General features: G+C 42.7%; 1 protein-coding gene across 8 annotated transcripts in view; it reads left to right on the top strand.

Moving 5' to 3' along the window:
• The window catches only part of LOC109873450 (activator of transcription and developmental regulator AUTS2), a 469,244-nt gene that overhangs the window by 73,162 nt on the left and 375,995 nt on the right, over positions 1-20,087 (top strand). For all 8 annotated transcript variants that reach the window (XM_031807543.1, XM_031807548.1, XM_031807540.1 and 5 more), the window contains exon 2: positions 17,800-18,075. In XM_031807543.1, coding sequence (XP_031663403.1) covers positions 17,800-18,075 — 276 coding nt within the window. The remainder of the gene's footprint in view (positions 1-17,799; positions 18,076-20,087) is intronic.

Raw genomic sequence — 20,087 nt, 5'->3', positions numbered from 1 at the left:
TTAATATTTTGGTTCAGTGTATATTATAATCCCTATTTCATTCTACTCTTTTGTATTTCTGGAATGCCTCCCAGAGTGTGTGTGTGCACGGTGTGTGTGTGTATTCTCAGTCTGCATAAAATCTGTTAGAATAATTGATTTGGCTGATAAACAGCAGCAAACAGGCACAGAGAGTTGAAACTGTGCCATAACATAAAGAATGGTGCTGGCCTAGTGGGGCTTAATGTTGAGGCAAGATTCTATAATATTTCATTAGAGTGGCTTATTGAAAAGGAACTGCTTTTCCCTCATTCAGAAGTACTATTCTTGTTGTCTTAGATAATTTATTCCCGGGCTTAATACAGATTGTTCATTCCGTAGGGATTCATCACCGCCAATTTCCTAAAGAGATTTAAAGAGCCTACGTTCTGATTGGCCAACCACTCCAGGACTATTAAGGAAGTGTGTGCTTTTTTCTGATAGCCTATACAGTTGTGATGTGTTTCTTTTTTATTTGGTTTTGCGGGGTATTGGACACACATAACACATTGTGCCACCTCTGGAAATCATGTAATTTATTGTAAACTTAATAGCGTCAGGATGGGGGGGTGGAGGTAGTCAGTATGAGGGGGGCAGGGAGCATGGAGAATTGGGCCGGAGTTGAGGAGCTGTTGGGTGGAACATCATGGTAGTAATTTGCTGGTGTAGCGTGAATCCGTCTCGAGCTAATTTGGAGTAACCCCATTTGCATATTCACATCAAATTAAGTCATTGGTGGACAGCTTGTGCACAGAGATGTTTTCGTTGACTATTTTGAGAACTGATTAAACCAATTACATTTTAATACATTGCTAAAATGCGGGTAATTATGTCATTAAATGTTCAAGCTGCAGTGTTTCTTGTTTCCTTCAAGTATAGTTCCAGTACCAGCACTTCTGTTTTGTTAACATTCCTGCTGATGGCATTCAGGAATACAATCCAGACCCTGCCAACTGGAGTGTGTTGTTTGAAGAGGTATAAAGCCAAGGTTGGCGATTTACTGTCACCTGCAGTCAAGGGGTATAAATACCTTCTTAACTTCTTGCGTCGAGCAATCCCGTATCCGGGAGCGTAATCATAGCCTCAAGCTCATTCCCATAACGCAATGTTAACTATTCATGAAAATCGCAAATGAAATGAAAGAAATATATTCACTCACAAGCTTAGCCTTTTGTTAACAACACTGTCATCTCAGATTTTCAAAATATGCTTTTCAACCATAGCTACACAAGCATTTGTGTAAGAGTATTGATAGCTAGCATAGCATTAAGCCTAGCATTCAGCAGGCAACATTTTCACAAAAACAAGAAAAGCATTCAAAAAAAAAAATTTACCTTTGAAGAACTTCGGATGTTTTCAATGAGGAGACTCTCAGTTAGATAGCAAATGTTCAGTTTTTCCAAAAAGATTATTTGTGTAGGAGAAATCGCTCCGTTTTGTTCATCACGTTTGGCTAAGAAAACCCCCCTAAAATTCAGTCATTACAACGCCAAACTTTTTTCCAAATTAACTCCATAATATCGACAGAAACATGGCAAACGTTGTTTAGAATCAATCCTCAAGGTGTTTTTCACATATCTATTCGATGATAAATCATTCGTGGCAGTTGGGTTTCTCCTCGGAAGCAAATGGAAAAATACACTCAGCTGGAGATTACGCAATAATTGCGACGGAGGACACCAAGCGAGCACCTGGTAGATGTAGTGTAAAATGGTCAATCTTCCAATGATATGCCTACAAATACGTCTACAAATGCAGACACCTTGGGGAAATAACAGAAAGTGTAAGCTCATTCCTGGCGCATTCACAGCCATATAAGGAGACATTGGAACACAGCGCCTTCAAAATCTGGGGCATTTCCTGTTTGAAATTTCATCTTGGTTTCGCCTGAAGCATCAGTTCTGTGGCACTCACAGATAATATCTTTGCAGTTTTGGAAACGTCAGAGTGTTTTCTTTCCAAAGCTGTCAATTATATGCATAGTCGAGCATCTTTTCATGACAAAATATCTTGTTTAAAACGGGAACGTTTTTTTATCCAAAAATTAAAAGAGCGCCCCCTTAAGGCACTGTACCTAAGATCGAAGATGTTTTTCAGTCTCTCGATCCCAGCTTTGATGCACCTGATCATTATTTAGCAGTGTTGTATCTGTTTGTCTTTTAATTATTGGTTTACATGCAGATAAACCCACCATTCCACATTGCATCCACCCATTTTGTTGGTGGTTGAGTGAAGCTAAAATGAACACCCCTCCTGTCTTTTGAGACTGTTTGATAGAATGCCTGTTGGTCAGCCATAGCTTCAGGATGATGAAACACAGAGGACAAACACTGAAAACACACTCCCACAGTCTAAATAGGCTGCTGATTTCTCTCTCAGTCCCGCCTGTCTGTATCTACTAGAAGTAGTAGAAGAAGAAAATGGACTACTTCAAAATGGAGTTGGCCTCAATGGCGCTAAGTGGCGATTTTAGCATGTAGCTCTTGGAGGGGCAAACAAAAACTAAAATTGTGAGATGCATGCCAGCCAAGCCACTACACTTAAGAAAGTATAAATACTTTCTACTGTACCTAATTGGTACCCCTATGGTCAAGTGTGGCCTTTCACTGTATCCCCAGCAATAAGGGACAGAGAGAAATCAGCAGCCTCTTTAGACTGTGGGAGTGTGTTTACAGTGTTTGTCCTCTGTGTCATGGCGGTCCTTCGTGGGCAAATTTTATCATCACTTTGCCATCAAAGTCTGAGATTCTCTGGATTTATGTTGCTTTCAAAACAACTGGGCCCTCTGAAAAAAACGAGGTCGAATCATGATGACATCAGTGATATTCAGTTCGTACTTCTAGAAAGGGGCACGAGTTCCATATGTACAATTTCGAGTTGGATGACCGTTCAAAACGTATTTTTCAGTTGGAGCTCGTTTTTTCCTGAGTTCCCAGTTGTCTTGAACTCACTGAAGTTAGATTTTGTTAACAGTTGTTTTGAGCGCGGCACAAATCATGCTTCATTGACAGCATGGCCAATGTTGAATGTTTAATTCCAGACTTGGGACCACACAGAAACTCCACTGAATAGCAGGCTAGTGATTGCTTTGCAATGCTTGCAGTTAGCAACTGATTCCTTCCAAACCACTCATTCTTGAATTTGCGATTTCCAACTTGTGTAATGTTCATGTCCAATGGCCGATGAGCACCAATACATTTTATCTATAATTACTCTTCATTATTTCTCTTCATATCCTGGCTGCCCCAACACCACAGAAAGCACTGAGCTAGGCTGAAACACCTGCATTTTTGAGATGCCTTACTCAAGAAAGCAAAAGAAGAAACCATGTTTTTATGCAGATTTATTAACTTATTTTACATTGTTTGCAAACTGATATTTGACACGTATTAATGCCAAAATGACATGCAAAACAGTCAAGCCCCCTCCCACCCAAAAAAAGTATACTTAAAACAAAAACAAAAAATGTAGCAAAAAATGTGGGTCTCAAAACATGTGGGACTCTGTTCCACCTGCCCTGAATGACGGGTTGCCACTGATGGCGTTACCTTTGAACTCTGATGCCATAATGTGACAGATACAACGTTGAGATTATATAAAACCATGTTCTGAGATGCAAAATGGTTAGTTTGGGAAAGGAAAGCACAGATCACAGATAAGATGGAAGGACAGGGCCTGTGACCCCAGATCAACGTATAGAAACTAACGTAGTTTGTATGATTATAAAACTGGTTTAGCTACACCATCATTTCCTCACCTATGTTCTTCTCCACATCAGGGCTTTGTCTAAATCACTATTGCCAAGGACGAAGTAGTAACTTGACGCACAGAGTTTCTCTCGAATGCCTGTTGAATGATTCCTCTCTCCAGGCTGTTATTGCTCCCAGGACCACAAGCTAGGTTTCAATCCAATTGGCGACAGATTTTCATGAGAATATTAAAAAATCTGCATTAAAACTATATGTACATTTTCCCATCTGCGATGTTTTTCCATCAAATTGACTTTTTGCAGATAAAGTGCTGTGCGTGATGATGTAGTGTACATAAAAATTACTTTTGCGGTTAAATTCTCATGTACCGAATAAAGTATACAAGTTAAAATAGTTTCCATCGCATTTTCAACTCTACTGATGGTTTTGTCACAACAAATGTTGCGTTATATAGCGAATGTGCCCACTGGTTTTGGTATGTTGTGCTTTAGCCAACAACTTGCAGTTACAGTGAAGGTAGGCTACCTGCATAATGAGATTATTATGGACAAAAGAGCGAGATCAGCGTATCACAAGAATAAAACCCTCAATAGTTATTGGAAAGGAGCATCAAGCTCATCGCCGTGCACTTTCATCATCTTGTGAAGTTCATCATAACTTCTGTAGTAAACTGCCTGCTTCCCCGAGTTGTAGTGGGAGGACTACACAACATCGCGTGACTCCATGTTTACTCCATGTTTACCTTATCTAGCGTATTGTGTGTTGTGGACTATTGGAAAGCGTGCTGACAAATTTGCTGTTTCCATCAGGCCTGTCATGAAGAGTTTTATCCAACATGTTCTTTACTCGCATAAAAACGTTGGATGGAAACCTGGTTACAGAGCGTAAAATATCCCATCAGTAGTCATCCTTCTTTAAAAAAATAAAAATAAAAAATCTATTTGTGGGATGCTGCAGTTTTGCCAATTGTTATTTATTTTTCTTTGATGTGGTGCAATATTGTATTATGCTGTTCAGATTGTATTCGTTTTGATTGGTTACATTTATATGCACTTTGTTTATATACATTACAAATGTATATTTTAAATGCAAATGTTTAATACCATTCTTTTTCATAAAAAACAATGCATTTTTAAATACATTGTGGTATGATTTAATTTAATAAGAATTGTTTTAACACCAATCATAGTCTATCGCAAACAACTATTGCAAACTGTTTGACTTGTAAATTTACAAAACATATTTTTTTTAAAGAGCCGTTTGGGAGCCAAAAGAGCCGGCTCACTGAAAAGAGCCAGAATGCCCATTACTACTGCCCTGGCGCCCGCTCTTGCCTGGCTTTCACTCTGTTTCTATTAAGCATGGCAAGGCCATGCCTGGGCTGAGGCCTGTGAGTTCACGTTCCACTGTTAGCTTTAATGTGTACAACCTATAAATAGTGCAGGTGGCAGGTCGCTGGAGAGCAGGAATGAAGCCTCAGCTTATAGAGTTTTACATTAGGAGGAGGAAATAGATCTTGTCTCGCCTCTCACAGAGAACAGCATGCGCTAACCTATTGATTTAACTGAACATTAACCAAACACATGTTTGTGCAATGGCATTAACTCATTATTGGGTATGTTATAATGCCCTGTCCTTAGTGCACTGATTGTGATATTGTAGCTTATTGTAAGTGCACTTAACCTCAAAGAACAGTGTTGATTTAGTTGATTTTTTGTATCCAGCTGAGTATTGTAATTTTTTTAATGAATGTTGGACTGAATTCTTGTCATTGGTGTGAACTTTATTATTATTTCATTTTTTGGGTTATCTACCAACTTCCATTTCAGTGTATTGTCATGACTTGGGAGAATGCAGCAGCACATGTCCCAACAGTTCCTCTTTTATCATTGTAATCAAAGAGATTTGAGTTAGACTTGATTCCTTTGTCTAACCAGATTTAAATGGTTGATACAGCATAATTATGTCAGAGTGCTGTATTAAGAAAGCTAAGTTTAGTTTCTCTTAAACAAAATGTTCAGATTTGTCATGTATTGATTGATCGAGAGAGCAGCAAGTACTCAGACAGGTTATGGAAGATTGAGTGAGACAGGTAATAGAAGATTGAGTGAGACAGGTTATGGAGGACTGAGATAGACAGGTTATAGAGGATTGTGTGATACAGGTTATAGATGATTGAGTGAGAGGTTATGGAGGTTTGAGATAGGCAGGTTATAGAGGCTTGAGTGAGACAGGTTATAGAGGCTCGAGTGAGACAGGTTATGGAGGTTTGAGATAGGCAGGTTATAGAGGTTTGAGTGAGACAGGTTATGGAAGGTTGAGTGAGACAGGTTATGGAGAGATGAGTGAGACAGGTCATGGAGGGTTTAATGAGACAGGTCATGGAGAGATGAGTGAGAGAGGTTATGGAGAGATGAGTGAGACAGGTTATGGAAGGTTGAGTGAGACAGGTTATGGAGAGATGAGTGAGACAGGTTAGGGAGGGTTGAGTGAGACAGGTTAGGGAGATTTGAGTGAGACAGGTTATAGAGGTTTGAGTGAGACAGGTTATGGAGGGTTGAGTGAGACAGGTTATGGAAGGTTGATTGAGACAGGTTATGGAGGTTTGAATGAGACAGCTTATGGAGAGATGAGTGAGACAGGTTATGGAAGGTTGAGTGAGACAGGTTATGGAGAGTTGAGTGAGACAGGTCATGGAGGGTTGAGTGAGACAGGTTATGGAGAGATGAGTGAGACAGGTTATGGAAGGTTGAGTGAGACAGGTTATGGAGAGATGAGTGAGACAGGTTATGGAGAGATGAGTGAGACCGGTTAGGGAGGGTTGAGTGAGACAGGTTATGGATGTTTGAGTGAGACCGGTTGTAGATGTTTGAGAGACAGGTTATAGAGGTTTGAGTGAGACAGGTCATGGAGGGTTGAGTGAGACAACCTATGGAGAGATGAGTGAGACAACTTATGGAAGGTTGAGTGAGACAGGTTATGGAGAGATGAGTGAGACAGGTTATGGAAGGTTGAGTGAGACAGGTTATGGAGATATGATTGAGACAGGTTATGGAGGTTTGAGTGAGACAGGTTATAGAGGTTTGAATGAGACAGGTTATAGAGGTTTGAATGAGACAGGTTATAGAGGTTTGAGTGAGACAGGTTATAGAAGTTTGAGTGAGCATCAGTGCAGTCTAATGATGTGCTTGCTGTACCCAGTTGCTAAGCAACCTTGCCTGTTTCACTGAAGCCATGCTATCCCATTAGAAACATCACGTCACTGGAGGGATGGGTGGAGGAGGGAGGAATGGGTATTATGGAGGACACACTGAGTTCAACCATGTACTTAGTTATTGTACGCACCCACCTATTTCCAGGCCTACATTTCACGTTGAAATGTTTCCCAAGTTTTTTCCCACATACACTTCCAGTGGCGAACAAAGTATCTAGCCTGCATTCCCTGGCTAGTCAGTTTATCTCAAGACAAATAAGCTTGATTCTAGCTAAAACAGTACAGTATTGACATTGTCAGACTGCTTCTCCAATCGAAATCCCCGATGAGGTTTGTAGGTGATGTTATGGCGATGTTGGCTAGCTAAGCTCATGCATAGGAACACATCATCGCGTCTAACGGTTGTCTCGCACCGAACTGTGCATGTGCAAATCAAAGGCAGCATGTCAGTTTGTCACTGTCACTAGATAATCTGCTGCTTCCCTAGCCTGACAGACAACAGTTTGGTTTTGCAGGAGAGGAGAGAGAAACTCAGCTGTCATCAGCGCTAAAAACTCAGCTTTCAACATTGCCCACTGCTATTCACTATTCCTCCCTCTACTCCCTCTGTCCTCTCACAGAGAGCATTTTCCGGGGAGCATTTTCTGCTGAGAATCACAAAAAAAGGTCTTGTTAAATCAAGCATTACCTCTCGAGATCCCAGGAGAGAGCTGTTGTTGTACTACCATTGTTGTTCCTGGCATCACCGCAGTGCGCAAACAACTTATGTTTTAGAGCACTAAAGGATACACACTTAAATCCTGAGGAGAGGAGTGTGTGAGTTACTGAGCACCTTAATTAATGGTACCAGTTACAGTACAGAACAGCAGTGACCTATACAGTACGTATACAGGATTACTCCCTTCTCCCTACTATCTCCCTATAGTGGTCTGAATAATGGAGGAGATGGTTGAGAGAGAAGAGAAGGGGAGAGGAAAGAGCAAAAAGAGAGAAACTCTCAGCTTTACTCTGAAACCACACCTCATCTGAGTACTCTCTCTCTCTTCTCTCCCCATTATTCATTGTCTGTATTGCCATTATCCCAGTAATCCTCCTCCTCTGTTCACTTTCTTTGTGCATTTGGAACATTTTGAGATACAGCAATATGTTCATGGTCTGCTCGGCTAAATGACTATATCATGTAAGGCAGTGAATGTCTAAAATATGTATAATGTCTGATTATGCTGCTGCCAGTTATAGCCTACAGTTATAGCCTACAGTCTTATTATGTGTTCTTGCCAAGGGTTTGTTTGTTTTGCATAGTTTCCTCCCCTAAATGATCATCTAATAGTAGTAAATGAATAGGTCCAAATGAGTAGTAATGTGATCCACTGCATTGAATAGATATGTATGAATGTCCAATCTCTTTCTCTCTGCCTGTTCAAGCAAACACTTCACCCTCCTTTCGCATCGGTCATCAAATAAGGAATTAGTTAATCTGAAGAGGGTTAGGGCTTCAAAGAGAAAATCCACTCTACTATGTCTGCCACAATTTGATAGATTTCAGTACAAGATGATTGTCTTTCTGACTATTTACTATTTCTGATCTTTACAATCTACGCTACATGGGCTGTTCACACAGGCAGCCCAATTCAGATATTTGTTTCACTAATTGATCTTTTGACCAATCAGCTCTGAAAAATATCTGATTTGATTGGTCAGAAGGTCAATTAATGGGGGGAGAAAAAAGATCAGAATTGGGCTGCTTGTGTAAATGCAGCCTTCTTAATGAATACCACCGTATTGCCTTTTAGAAGGCCAGTACATGATCATTACCATCAGAATAACCAGCCTGACAGGCTCTATCTGTTCAATGTGACACACACACTCAGTGCTCCACTCCTCATGTTTATTTCATGAGGGTAAATTTTGTGTGCTTGTATGACTGATGCCGAATATGTTTGCCTCTCATTAGGGTGCTGTGCTGTCAGGGCTTGGTAATGTTTCTCTGCACTGTGTGTGGTTACTGTACTATACTGTAGTTCTAATGCCTAACCTAATACGTTACACACATAGATCTGGATCTGTTGGTTTTGCATTGAGCTAGAAAGGTAGTTTTATAGCTTAATGGGAATTGTTCCACTTAGACATCTTCCTAGTCTGTTACATTATGTTGCCAGAGGGTATCATCATATTGCTAAGCAGTGCATGCATGTTATGATGATTCTCCTGAGCCTCTCCCCGAGTCTCTGATACAGCAGACAGCAGGCGTTGTAATTCTTTGATATGATCTGTTGAGCAGAGACAGCCATGACACAGCGCTGCGCTGCTGTACTTTTAGAGAGGGGGACTGGTTGTGCTGCTCTCGGAACCAAGCAGAGTGAAGGAATAATACAAGAAGAGAGAAACAAATGGAATCTCTTCTTCTTCTGTTCTTCTTTCAGATCGAGGCTCCCCAGCTCCAGTCCCCAGCCTGTTAGGGTCCTGTGTGTGAAATGAACTCACCAAGGGTCTGCTTTTGTTGAACAAGCAACACAATCAGGAAATCAGATCAGCAGATATCCTCTTGTCAAGTTTATTTAACATTTTTGTTGTGCTGTTTGTCTGAACAGAGAGAGAGGGAGAGAGAAAAAAAAGTGTTTGTCTCTGTTGTATGAGGCACATGCCAGCAGATTGTCCAGACTGGTGTGCGTTTGGTGCGTGTGTCCGTGCACCTGTGCAGGTGTGTATTTACAGTATCTATGTGTGTGTGCTGGCTATGGATTTTTTAAAGTCTGTTGGTAGGCCCAATATTGGCCTGGATGTGCTATCATATCAACACAGGAGACAGAGACAAAGGCGTGCGGATAAACGCATTGTAGATGGTGTTGTCTGTTGGGGAGTAATTCACTGCTCACCTCGCCTCACTGGCTGTAGAGGCTTCAGACACCCTTGCCTTTGTATACACTCGAGACGTTGTCTTATCTGCACTTGAAAGCATTCGCTAGCAGAGAGGAAGAGGGAGTTTGTTTTGAGCCACTGCTGATACCAGAGAGACCTTTACAATGGCGTACACATCACAGACAAACTGAAATGGTCCACTCACACAGGCAGTGTGGTGAAGAAGCCGCAACAGCGCCTCTTCAACCTCAGGAGGCTGAAGAAATTTGGCTTGTCACCCAAAACCCTGACAAACTTTTACAGATACACAATCGAGAGCATCCTGTCGGGCTGTATCACAGCCTGGTACGGCAACTGCACCTCCCTGATTTGATTTGAATGTGAGACAGTGGTATTGCCAGCGGTTCTTTCTACCCTAGAGCCCTGAGCGACAGAATGGTTCCAAAGCTATTAGAACATTATGAGATACTTAGAGCTGGTCTCAGTTGATCTTCTCTGATCTCGCTCTCTCCCTCTCTCTATCCACATACATCTGTGAGTGGCAGCTTCATTGCAGTTTGTCTCGTGTCCCTGGGTATGAATCATGAGCCATGGTTATTCAGCATTCTCCTAACCTTTTCAAACTGCCAATGATGTGTTCTTTGTAGAAATGATCACCCCCTTTTATTTCTGCCTCTGTGACGCCCTCGCTGCTATACCACTCATACATTAGACAGAGCGGAGCTGTTAGTCTGCTTGTCTCCAGACACATTGCTGACTAGCAGATGTAGTATTGCTTACTTTAGGCCATTGAATTCCTTGCGTAACATAGGCCATAGAGGAGCAGCTTTCAATGTCTTCTAGCAGCCTTGACTGGTAAATACACACTGAACTAAAATATAAACGCAACATGCAACTATTTCAAACATTTTACTGTGTTACAGTTCATTAAAGGAAATCAGTCAAATGAAATAAATGAATAAGGCCCTAAACTATGGAATTCACAAGACTGTTGGTTACAGATACCTAAAAAAAGGCAGGGGATTGGATCCGAAAACCAGTCAGTATCTCCTGTGACCACCATTTGCGTCATGCAGCGCGACACATCTCCTTCACATTGAGATGATCAGGCTGTTGATTGTGGACTGTGGAATGTTGTCCCACTCCTCTTCAATGGCTGTGTGAAGTTGATGGATATTGGCGGGAACTGGAACATGTTGTCGTACAGGTTGATCCAGAGCATTCCAAACATGCTTAATGGGTCCTCTGTTCACAAACTGCTCAACCACACAATGCCATATACGCTATCGGCCATCTGCCCGGTACAGTTGAAACAGGGATTCATCCGTGAAGAGCACACTTCTTCAGCGTGCCAGTGGCCATCGAAGGTGAACATTTGCCCACTGAAGTCGGTTACGACGCCAAACTGCAGTCAGGTCAAGACCCTGGTGAGGACGACGAGGACGCCGATGAGCTTCCCTGAGACGGTTTCTGACAGTTTGTGCAGAAATTCTCCGGTTTGGCAAACCCAGTTTCATCAACTGTCCAGGTGGCTAGTCTCAGACGATCCAGCAGGTGAAGAAGCCGGATGTGGTGGTCCTGGGCTGGAGTGGTTACATGTGGTCTACAGTTGTGAGGCCGGTTGGACGTACTGCCAAATTCTCTAAAACGACATTGGAGGCGGCTTATGGTAGAAAAATGTACATTAAATTATCTAGCAACAGCTATGGTGGACATTCTGTAGTCAGCATGCCAATTGCACGCTTCCTCAAAATTTGAGACATCTCTAGAATTGTATTGTGTGGCAAAGCTGCATATTTTTTGTGGCATTTTATTGTCCCCAGCACACGGTGCACCTGTAGTATGCCACACCTGTCAGGTGGATGGATTATGTTTACTAACAGGGATGTAAACACATTTGTGTACAACATGTCTGAGAAATAAGCTTTTTGTGCATATGGAACATTTCTGTGAATTTTTATTTCTGCTCATGAAATATGGGAAACATGTGTTTATATTTTTGTTCAGTGTATTTGAGTCATGCAGTTGGTAAAGGCAGAGCATAGCCATGAAGTGCCCACTTACTTTCTTCTCCTCCTGATTCACCACGGCTGGGATGGAAAGTTTCTTTACCCTCTCTCACTCTCTAGGCAACAGAGATGGATACTGTGAGGTGAAATAGCTGGTATATTTGGTTGACTTTTATTCATAGTACTGTTATTATAGACATGTCTGCTGATTTAGTCGAGGCCTTTCCATGAAGGGTGAATAACAATATGTTGAACAATCCAAATGAATTGAACTCAAAATAATATTGCATCGCAAGTAGCATTGCTCATAAGGGATTCTACTTTTTAAGCCTAATTAACATCAATTCTTCTACAGTAGTCATCTTCTGCTTTTGCCGAATTAACATATATTCTTATACAGTAGTCATCTTCTGCTTTTGTCATGTGCTGCATCATTTTCCAATATGAATTCATTCTATTTCTAGGATCACACACACTCGCTGTTGTTTAGTGTGGTGGATGCTGTATGGTTCAGTGCTATCTGGACAGCTTCTCTGTGTTTCGCGTGGTGGATGCTGTATGGTTCAGTGCTATCTGGATAGCTTCTCTGTGTTTCGCGTGGTGGATGCTGTATGGTTCAGTGCTATCTGGACAGCTTCTCTGTGTTTCGCGTGGTGGATGCTGTATGGTTCAGTGCTATCTGGATAGCTTCTCTGTGTTTCACGTGCTGGATGCTGTATGGTTGGTTCAGTGCTATCTGGACAGCTTCTCTGTGTTTCGCGTGGTGGATGCTGTATGGTTCAGTGCTATCTTTAGTTTTGAGTTTATTTTTATTTTTACAGGGACAGTGCACATTAATCAACATTTCAGTAAAAGTGCCGGTTTTAGCCAACCGGCTAATTTTCAACCGCAGTCCCTGGGCAGGTTATTAAAAACAATTACAATATAGACAATAGCAACATAGAACAAGCAAGACATAGCAACATAGGACAAGCAAGACATAGCATACAGACAGAGCATAGCTGGATAGCTTCTCTGTGTTTCACGTGGTGGATGCTGTATGGTTGGTTCAGTGCTATCTGGATAGCTTCTCTGTGTTTAGCATTGTGGGTTGGTGTATGGTGCAATGATATCTGAACCTGCTCCCAGCACAGATCTGAGTGGAGCTTGATTAGTTAAGCAGGCCTCCACTGTGTCTGGGTGATCACACACACTCACACTCACACACACTCACCAATGAACACGCAGCACACTTATACTATTGCTTGGCCCCAGACAAACTGCCTTTTCTGCCTGGCGGGTTTAACTACTTCATTGTGTTCTGTCAAGTTGAGCCTTCTGAAACCTCTGATTCTGTTTGATGGTTTTCCAAGGGGAGTCGCAGTCAGAAGAACAGAACAGATATAATCAAACACGTGCTTGGTTTTGTTCCAGAGAGAGAGTCGCAGTCAGAAGAACAGAACAGATATAATCAAACACGTGCTTGGTTTTGTTCCAGAGAGAGAGATATGTTTTTAAGTTGAGGAGGGGAGAGAAGGTCAGGGCAAAATGTGTGATTTATATGGAGATACTGAAGTTAACACAAGTTTAAAGGTGACTGGAAGTTTATAATTCCGTCTTTACTATCAGCAATGGGTGTCACACCCATTGTGATTTGTGTGGGCATTCTATGTTTTCTATTTCTTTGTTTTTGGCCGAGTTGTCAGCTGTCTATCGTTGTCTCTGATTGGGAATCATACTTAGGCAGCCTTTTCCCCCACCTATGTTGTGTGTAATTATTTATGTTCTGTGAGTCAAGGTTGCGGCATGGTCGGTTCTCTGTTTACCTGTTTACCTGTTTTTGTGAAGGTTTCACTTGGATTAAAAGATGTGGAATTACATGCGTACTGCGCCTTGGCTCATTTATGACAGGGAGTTTGAAGACAGCGAACGTGACAATGGTCCTATTTTACAGCAGGAGGAAAAAGCACTACAAATCCACATTCACAATTTTATACTGGGAGACTTGTTCAACAGAATTTGTTTGAAGTTAACAGCTAGTTTGACAGCTAGGAAGAAGTGTTTTCCCTCCTAATACTGTTTTACTCCAGACTCAAGCATTAGGCTAGGCAACCATTTGCTTTTCATTTTTCTCCCAAACATTTCCAATCCTCAACTGGCAATGTATAGTCTTTTCTATTTCACATGTATCTCAGCCCTTCACAGGAGTGAAACACGTTGTGAAGTCTGAGCATGAAAACTGATTTGTGCTGTATTTTAGACATATGATATGTTCTTAAACCTGGCATATGATCTGGATCCTGGAATTTGTCCTGCCATTGTTAAAGCTGGAATTTTGAATGGTGAAACTGCCACGTTTAAGTTACAACAAAGAAGTTACCGCAGACACCAAACACAGCTTTTCCCCCTCTGACATTGCATCCATGAGAGAACAGCAGACTATATCCTGCGTTAGGCAGTGCTCCTCACCTCCTCTTCATCAACAAAATAATAACGGTTGTGGAGCGGACAGTGGCACTGTTTCCCTTACAGCGAATTCCCTATTTTACTTAATGTTTTTGTAATTTTTAACCTTTTTATCCCCAATTTTGTGATATCCAATTAGTAGTTAGTCTTTTTCCATTGCTGCAACTTCGGTATGGACTCGGGAGAGGCGAAGGTCAAGAGCCATGCGTCCTCCAAAACAAAACCCGGTCAAGCCGCACTGCTTCTTGACACACTGCTCGCTTAACTCGGAAGCCAGCCGCACCAATGTGTCGGAGGAAACACCGTACAGCTGGCAACCAAAGTCAGCGTGCACTGTGCCCGTCTGGCACAAGGAGTCGCTAGAGCACGATGGAATAAGGAGATCCCGGCCGTCCAAACCCTCCCCTAACCCGGACTACGCTGGGCCAATTGTGTGCCGCCTCATGGGACATCCCGGTCGCGGCCGGTTGCGACCCAGCCTTGGATCAAACCCGGGTCTGTAGTGATGCCTCTAGCACTGCGATGGAGTGTCTTGGACCGCTGCGCAACACGGGAGGCTGCGGATTCCATCTTTAAAAGAACATGCACAACTGATAGTCTTTAAAAAAAAATTACAACAGATTACAGTAAGAGGCTTAGAACCACACATCACACTAACAATGACAATGCATTTCTTGTTGCGTTATTTGTGTTGGATGAGAGTGGAAGACAAAGGAGAACACGATTAGTTGATGCATGCAGCATTTGTTTGTTTTTCTGTGAGGAAAATTAGGCTTTGTTGTAAAGGTAATGGTTCAGTGAATCAGAGACAACACTCCCACCAAACCCATTATCCTCATCAACTTACCCATTCTGGAACTCTGTCACTTTAGTTGACAGTTTATAATGTCTGTCTGTTGGCTCTGCAACTGGATCGCCACATTGAAGTGTCATCATAGCTGCCCCACTCACTCTTTATTGGACCGTATTACGAGTGGCTCCTCCTGCTGCTACTACAAGCCTGGAACTAAATGAGTCCCCTTACAGATAATATAATTGATTTGTTCCATAAGTTTAGCTTGGATGGCTCCAGTACAGTACATACACAGCCTCTTTGTGGCAGATTAGTTGTTATATTGATCCCCTAGTCAAACTGTATAACCCAATCGTGTTGGAAAATACCATTTTACATTCCTTTCCAACTGAATTAGGAGAAACTCAAATGGATTCTCTAATTGTGTCTTATCATTAGAGGGGCTGCTTGGCTTGGTTTCTGATATCATCCCAGATAAGAGTTAATTCATGTTACATTAAGGTCTGTAGACAGATGTTCCTTTTTCAATATATGCAATTACGTTGTATTAAGGCTAGAGATTTTTGAGGACCGAATTACCTTATGCTTATGGAGGAACACTGAACTGACTTTACCCCCTCCTCTGAACTGACTTTACCCCCTCCTCTGAACTGACTTAACCCCCCCTCCTCAGAACTGACCTGAACTGACTTAACCCCCCCTCCTCAGATCTGACCTGAACTGACTTTACCCCCTCCTCTGAACTGACCTGAACTGGCTTAACCCCCCCTCCTCTGAACTGACCTGAACTGACTTAACCCCCCCTCCTCTGAACTGACCTGAACTGACTTAACCCCCCCTCCTCTGAACTGACCTGAACTGACTTAACCCCCCCTCCTCTGAACTGACCTGAACTTACTTAACCCCGCTCCTCTGAACTGACTTTACCCCCTCCTCTGAACTGACCTGAACTGACTTAACCCCGCTCCTCTGAACTGACCTAAACCCCCCCTCCTCTGAACTGACCTGAACTGACCTAACCCCCCCTCCTCTGAACTGACTTTACCCACTCCTCTGAACTGACCTGAACTGACTTTACCCCCTCCTCTGAACTGACTTTACCCCCTCCTCTGAACTGACCTGAACTGACCTAAACCCCCCCTCCCCTGAACTGTATAACCCCATCTGGTTGGAAAATAGCACACAATACAGGAGATGTGAGGGCTGGTGTATTGTTTATTGGTTTGTTTGGTTATTGGAGTATAGTGTAGGTGTAACTGCTCACTGTTTTACCAGGGGGTGTGGGAGTGTTGACAGGGTGAAATTCAATGACTGTATTTGTTAGTGACAGAGACATGGTTGTTGCATTCATTCATTTCCAGTCCTGTGGCCTTCACCAAGTAAGATCCTAAGTGATTATGTTTTTCATTCAAATTAAATTCTTTAAGACAATACAATCTTTCATAAGGCCTTATTTTGAGGGCCTAGTTTTACCTTAATACAGTGGCCTAAAACTCAGAGTTTACAGGCCACAATAGGCCTACAAGTCACATTATGCTGGTTTGCAAAGTGATGTGTAATTCCTAATGGAATCCAGCCAGAGTGGGGATATCTAACATTTGGAATTTTATTCAACCGCAACTTGAATTCAGAATGACAGGGTTGGGAAGCCTAAGATATGAGACTAACTAAAGCATCTAGACTGGAATAACCATTTCAGTAATGGGTGGAATAAGTCCAAGTAATAGATTGGAATAGTTTAGAAAAATGTATGTTATTTATATTTTGAGTAGTATACGATTAATTAATCAATCAATGTATAAACATAGATATTGAAACAAACAATTCTAAAAATCAACCTGCAATAGAGCATGCTGGGAAATATGATAATGATGGGCGTGGTTTTGGTTCAACCCTGGTTATTAACACTAGCACTGGAGTTATTTTACACCAATGAGTGTTAATTTAACACTTACAGATGTAATTTTGCTCCTGAATCAGCAATATAAATGTTACACGGAAAAATAAACACTAGGTAACACTGCCCAATTTGCTGTGTGTATGAGTGTCCTAATCCTCAGCCGTGCTCTAATAGATATGTGGTTAATCACAGACAGGCAGTGTGGTGCTCTCCTATCCTTAGCCTATGAGACTCTCCTGTGACAATATGTTTAAGTGTAATGTGTCGTTAGTGCTTAATGACCCACAGTGGGCCTCTGTAGGGGAGAAGAACAGTCTCTCTTAGTACTGCTCAATGGAGAACACAGATACAATAGCTACTTCCTAACTGGCATTTGTAAATGTCAATGTGAATTTGTTATCTATTTTTAAGCCTAGCTTTCATGATCATCGTAATGAGCTCTCTTTATCAGGTGTAGGAGGCTTATTTTGTCAGGATTATGTATTTAAATGAATGTAATTGCTTTTGGTACGCTCCAGCGACAAGATAATAATAAATACTTTATTTGTTTCAGTATAGTTATCATCTCTCCCCTTCTCCCCTGCACTGTACTTTTGTGGCTGTAGTTGTATTTTTCAAATGGTCAAATAAAGACCTAGCTAACGGTCTATTCTCCGCTCTCTGTCGCTTGAAAGACTTGACCCTGAACTACTTTGTTTCAGTGTAACGGACTGTTTACCTCCCCTCTTCTCTCCTCTTTCTTTACAGAATATACAGTGCCTTCGGAAAGAATTCAGACCCCTTTACGTTTTCCACATTTTGTTACGTTACAGCCTTATTCTAAAATTGACCTCTCTCCTGTTCCTCTCCAGAAGGACCTGTCCATGAAGCCCCAGGAGTGCAGGGAGAACCAGGAGAACCATAAGGAGAACCAGGCGGGCCCCCTGCACAAGAAGAAGCCCCCCAGGGTCCCTAACGGATTCAGCCTGGACTCCCGCAAAGCCCACAACAACCACCTTAACAACCACCACAACAACCATAGCAACCATCACCAGCATTCTGACCAGGAGAACAACAACCCACGCCTGGCTCCTCAGACCAACGGCAAGAAGAAGAACAAGAACAGCCTGCAGAAGAAACACAGGCCAGTCAGTACACTGTTTATTACTCGTTACACACTACACTATCTCCTCTCCACTCAGTTCCACCTCTCCTCAAGCAGCATTTTTGGTAGCCTGGTCCCAGATCTGGTATTGCGTTGAGTTGAGACCAGGCTAGCGTTTGGGCTCTCAGGTTGGCATATTGGGTTTTGTCTGCACACTGCAATGGTGGATGGAAACACCCGTTTAGTTTTATCATCTTGAATGTAGAAGAGGAACTGTTTGAGTGTGTGTTCAGTCTTCTGTCTTTCACTTTGGTCATGAGAGCCGGTGGAATTATCAGTCATACTATGTGTTTGATAAGGATGAAGAAGGGATTGAATGATGGGGTTTTTGATAGGAGAGTGATTTACATCTAGATAGCCCTGATTCCAAACAGATAGAGGATAATACGCTACAGTACTGCAGAATCTGTTGCAGGCTGTAAACACCTCCATAGCAGGTTTGTAAAAAACAATGTTACATTCCATTCCAACTGAATTAGGATAAACTAAACTCAAATGGATTCTCTAATTGTGTCTTATAATTAGAGGGGCTGCTTGGCTTGGTTTCTGATATCATCCCAGATAAGAGTTAATTCATGTTACATTAAGGTCTGTAGACAGATGTTCCTTTTTCAATATATGCAATTACGTTGTATTAAGGCTAGAGATTTACTCACCTCCTCTGAACGGACTTTACCCCCACCTCTGAACTAACTTAACCCCCCTCCTCTGAACTGACTTAACCCCCCTCCTCTGAACTGACTTAACCCCCACCTCTGAACTAACTTAACCCCCCACCTCTGAACTGACTTAACCCCCCTCCTCTGAACTGACTTAACCCCCCTCCTCTGAACTGACTTAACCCCCAATCCTCTGAACTGACTTAACCCCCATCCTCTGAACTGACTTAACCCCCATCCTCTGAACTGACTTAACCCCCATCCTCTGAACTAACTTAACCCCCCTCCTCTGAACTGACTTAACCCCCCTCCTCTGAACTGACTTAACCCCCAATCCTCTGAACTGACTTAACCCCCATCCTCTGAACTGACTTAACCCCCATCCTCTGAACTGACTTAACCCCCCTCCTCTGAACTGACTTAACCCCCACCTCTGAACTAACTTAACCCCCCACCTCTGAACTGACTTAACCCCCCTCCTCTGAACTGACTTAACCCCCCTCCTCTGAACTGACTTAACCCCCAATCCTCTGAACTGACTTAACCCCCATCCTCTGAACTGACTTAACCCCCATCCTCTGAACTGACTTAACCCCCATCCTCTGAACTGACTTAACCCCCATCCTCTGAACTGACTTAACCCCCATCCTCTGAACTGACTTAACCCCCATCCTCTGAACTGACTTAGCCCCCATCCTCTGAACTGACTTAACCCCCATCCTCTGAACTGACTTTACCCCCTCCTCTGAACTGACTTCATCCCCCTCCTCTGAACTGACTTTACCCCCCTCCTCTGAACTGACTTTACCCCCCTCCTCTGAACTGCCTTCATCCCCCTCCTCTGAACTGACTTTACCCCCCTCCTCTGAACTGACTTCATCCCCCTCCTCTGAACTGACTTTACCCCCCTCCTCTGAACTGACTTTACCCCCCTCCTCTGAACTGACTTCATCCCCCTCCTCTGAACTGACTTTACCCCCCTCCTCTGAACTGACTTTACCCCCCCTCCTCTGAACTGACTTAACCCCCCCTTTACCCCCTCCTCTGAACTGACTTAACCCCCCCTTTAACCCCCTCCTCTGAACTGACTTAACCCCGCTCCTCTGAACTGACTTTACCCCCCTCCTCTGAACTGACTTAACCCCCCCTCCTCTGAACTGACTTCATCACCTCCTCTGAACTGACTTAACCCCCCCCTCCTCTGAACTGACTTTACCCCCCTCCTCTGAACTGACTTTACCCCCTCCTCTGAACTGACTTCATCCCCCTCCTCTGAACTGACTTAACCCCCCCTCCTCTGAACTGACTTAACCCCCCTCCTCTGAACTGACTTTAA

This window comes from Oncorhynchus kisutch, linkage group LG28 (assembly GCF_002021735.2).
Source record: "Oncorhynchus kisutch isolate 150728-3 linkage group LG28, Okis_V2, whole genome shotgun sequence".
NCBI classification, from domain to species: Eukaryota; Metazoa; Chordata; class Actinopteri; order Salmoniformes; family Salmonidae; genus Oncorhynchus; species Oncorhynchus kisutch.
The sequence above is the reverse complement of the archived record's forward strand: the minus strand, read 5'-3'. Positions and strand labels throughout refer to the sequence as shown.